We start from the raw sequence: 4,813 nt of genomic DNA on the forward strand, positions 1-4,813 counted from the left end.
CGCCACAGGTTAAGGTTAGCTTGAACCGCGGGGCGTGTAAACGCTGGTGACCAATGGCCGGGCACATATGCCCGATCTGCCCGTCCTGCTCCCCCCTACCAACCAAGAAGCAGAAGGTGCCACAGGGGCAAACTCGTCCTCGCGTCGCATCTACCAGTACCAAGCACGCACGCCCCCGGCACCAGCGAACTCTCTCTCTCTCTTGCCGCCTCCTCTATAAAGACGGCTGCCCGTTGTTAGGCCTGGCTGCGTGTGTCAAATCCGCGCCTTGATCAGATTCTCTCCAAGATTCTACTAGGATAGACGTGGCTGATTCACTGGGCCTTTCAGCCAATGGAGAAGAGGGGGGAGGAGAGCCAGGCCCCGCTGCTGGAGCCCAGGCCGGCGGCGGCGGAGAATGGCGGGAGTGACATGGTCGGCGAGGGAGGGGCGGAAGAAGAGGAGGTGGGGCTGGGGCGTCAGCTGCTGGAGGAGAACCGGAAGCTGTGGGCGGTGGCGGGGCCGTCCATCTGCACGCGCTTCTCCACCTTCGGGGTCACCGTGATCAGCCAGGCCTTCATCGGCCACATCGGCCCCACCGAGCTCGCCGCCTACGCCCTCGTCTCCACCGTGCTCATGCGCTTCAGCAACGGCATACTGGTAATCACCTTCCTGCTTTGCTTCTTCCTTTTCTTTTTCCGAACATCATGATTTTGCTTCAATCTGACAAAGAATTAAGGCTTGACCATAACTGAACTGCTTAAGTTTTTAGTATACTTGTATATACAAAAAACTGATTAAATTTGTAGAACCAAACCAGGAGCGCGCCCCTGCTTCAGTCTGTAGACAGTTTCAACATCATCATTAACATACAAACAACGGGGCAGAATAAGAATTAAGAACAGTGTTTCCTCGCAAAAATAGAACACGGTTTCTCTATGTGCAAGTAGCGCATTTTGATACCGATGATGTGACACGACATGATATTGATAGGAAATGTGCGGGCAAACATATACGCCAACTGTATCGTGGTCCATGCTTGGCACCGTATTCTTCATTTTTGGCAAATCAAACTCCAGTTTGCTGTCGACTTGTACACCAAAAGTAAAGTAGTTCTGGTACACGCAGTACTTTCAAGTCACTGCTCATGTCAAAGCGGGACAAACCCCATATGATTTTTCTTTGGGCGAAAACAACCCCATTGGATTTTTCTGTCATTTTCCATCCCGAGCCGGTCTAAGTTACTACTTAATACCATTTGCTCTTTGTCCGGTAGACCAGTGGCATTGCACCGGTTCAGACATTTCAGAGTCTTCACTGCATCAGAAGCAAATTTGTATCAAACCAGAAAAGGCTGATGATCTCAAACACAACTACTAATAACGTAAGTGAACTGAATGCAGCTCGGCATGGCGAGCGCGCTGGAGACGTTGTGCGGGCAGTCGTACGGGGCGAAGCAGTACCACATGATGGGCATCTACCTGCAGCGGTCCTGGATCATCCTCAGCGGCTGCGCCGTGCTCATGCTCCCCATCTTCATATTCACCGAGCCGCTGCTCGTCTTCATCGGCCAGGACCCAACGATCAGCGCCGTCGCCGGCACCATCTCCATATGGTACATCCCCGTCATGTTCGCCAGCGTCTTCAACTTCACGCTCCAGATGTACCTGCAGGCGCAGAGCAAGAACCTGATCATCACCTACCTCGCCTTCGTCAACCTCGGCCTCCATCTGTTCCTCTCGTGGCTCCTGACCGTCAAGCTGCACCTTGGGCTCGCCGGGGTCATGACCTCCATGGTCATCGCCATGTGGATACCTGCGTTTGGGCAGCTCATCTTCGTCCTCTTCGGTGGCTGCCCTCTCACGTGGACGGGCTTCTCCTTCACAGCACTCACCGACCTCGTCCCTATCTTCAAGCTCTCTCTGTCCTCTGGTGTGATGCTCTGGTATGAACAAACTTGAGCTTTCACTATATATACTATTTCAGCTGCCCAAGTGTACCTACTCACCAAGTGTGGGTCGACATTTTATACTTCACCGTCCTTGTCAATAATGCATGTTTTTCCCTATTTGCCTTTTCAGTTTGGAATTGTGGTACAGCACCATACTGGTCCTCCTAACCGGGTACATGAAGAATGCAGAGAGTGCACTTGACGCTCTTTCAATATGGTAATACATACTTATTACTCTTTACTTCACAGTTCATCATTTCATATTGTCATTGCATTGTTTCATATTGTTTCCCTGCCATTGCATATCAACTAATTAGGTACTGTGGTTTCTATCTGTGAAATCTGCAGCCTTAACATCAATGGTTGGGAGATGATGATCTCTATCGGCTTTTTGGCTGCAACAGGGTAACTTGTTGATTTAGAGCTCTCTGTTACTCGTATCATGTGACTGAATCAGTTTTCAGATTTTTGATGATAATGATTTTGTGTCTTATAGAGTGCGTGTGGCAAACGAGCTCGGAGCTGGAAGTGCAAAAAGGGCCAAGTTTGCCATCTTAAATGTCGTCGCGACTTCTTTCTCAATAGGCCTTGTGTTGTTCGTCTTCTTTCTTTTCTTCCGTGGGAAGCTTTCCTACATATTTACCACGAGTGAAGAGGTGGCTGCCTTAGTTGCTGACCTGTCGCCTCTTCTGGCCTTCTCCATCTTGCTGAACAGTGTTCAACCAGTGCTATCAGGTTTGCTTTAGCATTTGACTGAATTCCAAATCTTCTAGTTTGCTTACTTTTTTCAAAACGAGGCAAACGATTTGCCTGTCATACTAATGAAAGGTCCATTTGGTTTACTGATACTATAACTTCGTTTGATAGGTGTTGCCGTTGGTGCCGGTTGGCAAAGTGTCGTTGCCTATGTTAACATCGCAACATATTACTTGATTGGTATCCCTCTTGGAGCGATCCTAGGTTATGTTCTTGGATACCATGTGAAGGTACGATAATTATTTTAGACATTGCTGTTGTACCTATCAGTCGACTACTAGTTACAAATTAAAATCATTGTCCTTGTGTCTCCTGGATCAGTGTTCTGGTCCTAACTCTCATTGGTTGTTGTTACAGGGCATTTGGGTTGGCATGCTGCTCGGGACACTGGTTCAAACAATTGTACTTCTGTTCATAACAATTAGGACCGACTGGGATAAACAGGTTAGCTTGGTTAACTGTTCGTTCATCACTGTAATCAAACATTGCTAAGTAAAGTCTTCATATGACTTATCTACTGAATAGAATTCTTCATGAGTAGGAGATGTACTCAGTTATGGTTTCTATTCTATTTTTTCAGGTGGAGGTTACTCAGGAGAGATTGAAGAGGTGGTACATGGACGGGAACAATGGAAAGTCAGATTCAAGGTCAAGTCCATGAGATTAGAAATCCGGCACAAGTAATGAATCGCCATCAAGGTAGAACATGCATACTCTGCTTGATCGGAGTTCGCGGCGTTTCAGAGGTTAACTACGGTTCTTTCAATATGTGAAGAATGAATGGATGGAACATTTGTAGGCGCAGATGTGTCGGAGGTTGTTCCTCAAGATCGAGCAAAAGGTAACAGTGAGTCAGTAACGCAGGCTCCACTAGAGAATGGAGAACATACTATCTCTGTTTCTGGATATTAGACATTTTGGCAGTTCAATTGAAACTGCAAAAGCGTCTTATATTTAGGAAGAGAGGGTGTATTACTCAAGGGACACTTGATTTTCTGTAATTTCTACCACTGCTTCAGCATGTAAAATATGCCTTGGATTGCTGTGGGCTGGTGGCACTAGTGTTGTTTTGGATTGATTGATTTTGGTTGTGATTAGTAACATGGTGTTTGTATATCCATTGCATTCGCTTGGTCTTGTCATCAGGTATCTTGGTGTAATTATGAAACAATCAGTTAGGCGTAAAGATTATCCGAGATTTCTCTCTGACGGACGAACTTTGCTAAACGTACACGCTGATTTTACAGATTATACCGGGGAGGGCTGACGTGAGATTAGAAGAAATATATTGACCAATTTCTTCTGCTCCTTGTCCGGTTTGACACTGTTACTTATCAAAAAGGGCTACAATAGATCCCCTACACTTATGGATTGTCAGATACCCTGTCCTTAGAGCCACATACTGATGAATCTGAACTGGAGATTCAGAAGATTATCAATTTGCAACACATCATAAATAATCTGCCAGTTGCATTTAGTGAGTGAGTATATAGGTGTCACAAATTAAAACATTTTCATTGTGAATGTGTTAGTGAGAGTGGATGTGACCCATAGGTCCACTCAGCCACCCAAGAAGAGGAGAAATCTGGACACAATAGGACAAGGCTTCACAAAAGTGTCTAAAAGCAACGAGGTTCCTGACAGTAAATGCATGTCAACTTCCTATTAATATGAACATAGGGTTGAAGAACACCTAAGGGATGTTGAACATTCGGGACCCGGTGCGAGTGTGTGCACAAATTTTTGTGCGGGGACATCGGAAGACCTGGCGTCAATTGTTGTGGGAAATCGAGTCAAAAGGTATTGAATAAATCTTCACTATTTATGTGGATTCAAGGAGAATTATATAATAGAAAGACTATATTTTATCGACTCTTGATTTTCCTTGAGAATTGCAAAAGAGTTTGGATTGGATCCAAAACCTAAGTCCATGCATGGTTGAGTGCCGTGAGCGCTTAGGTTGACCCAAAGTAAGGTAGAAATTGAGGATAAATTGTGCTCGCTCTCAAGAAGATGAGTGTTGACTTGATCAGTAATACCCACTCCTCTGAATTTGTTCACTGAGGGGAGCAAAATGAGTTTTTTTGTTCATGAGAAGAACGAACACAATGAGGTGGTAAGACATGA

General features: G+C 45.8%; 1 protein-coding gene across 3 annotated transcripts; it reads left to right on the plus strand.

Annotated features, from left to right (window-relative positions):
- The first annotated feature begins 222 nt into the window (after window positions 1-222).
- On the plus strand, window positions 223-3,811 carry LOC125508760 (protein DETOXIFICATION 21-like). 3 transcript variants are annotated; one of them, XM_048673552.1, is made up of 9 exons: window positions 223-639; window positions 1,383-1,924; window positions 2,061-2,147; window positions 2,279-2,335; window positions 2,427-2,665; window positions 2,798-2,916; window positions 3,044-3,130; window positions 3,267-3,385; window positions 3,462-3,811. In XM_048673552.1, the coding sequence occupies exons 1-8, from the start codon at window positions 334-336 to the stop codon at window positions 3,345-3,347; spliced, it is 1,518 nt and encodes a 505-aa protein (XP_048529509.1). In that variant the 5' UTR covers window positions 223-333; the 3' UTR covers window positions 3,348-3,385; window positions 3,462-3,811. The 3 variants fall into 3 exon arrangements, with proteins under 3 accessions (XP_048529509.1, XP_048529510.1, XP_048529508.1); XM_048673553.1 differs by having other exon boundaries at window positions 3,486-3,811; XM_048673551.1 differs by having other exon boundaries at window positions 3,267-3,811.
- Window positions 3,812-4,813: the final 1,002 nt, after the last annotated feature.

This window comes from Triticum urartu, chromosome 5 (assembly GCF_003073215.2).
Source record: "Triticum urartu cultivar G1812 chromosome 5, Tu2.1, whole genome shotgun sequence".
Taxonomy (NCBI): Eukaryota; Viridiplantae; Streptophyta; class Magnoliopsida; order Poales; family Poaceae; genus Triticum; species Triticum urartu.

Bases quoted from the DNA above. Each gene is read 5' to 3' on its own strand.
- LOC125508760 (XM_048673551.1), top strand. From the start codon at position 334: ATGGAGAAGAGGGGGGAGGAGAGCCAGGCCCCGCTGCTGGAGCCCAGG. The intron at 1,925-2,060 runs GTATGAACAAAC...TTGCCTTTTCAG, and splicing joins TCCTCTGGTGTGATGCTCTG to TTTGGAATTGTGGTACAGCA. The intron at 3,131-3,266 runs GTTAGCTTGGTT...CTATTTTTTCAG, and splicing joins GGACCGACTGGGATAAACAG to GTGGAGGTTACTCAGGAGAG.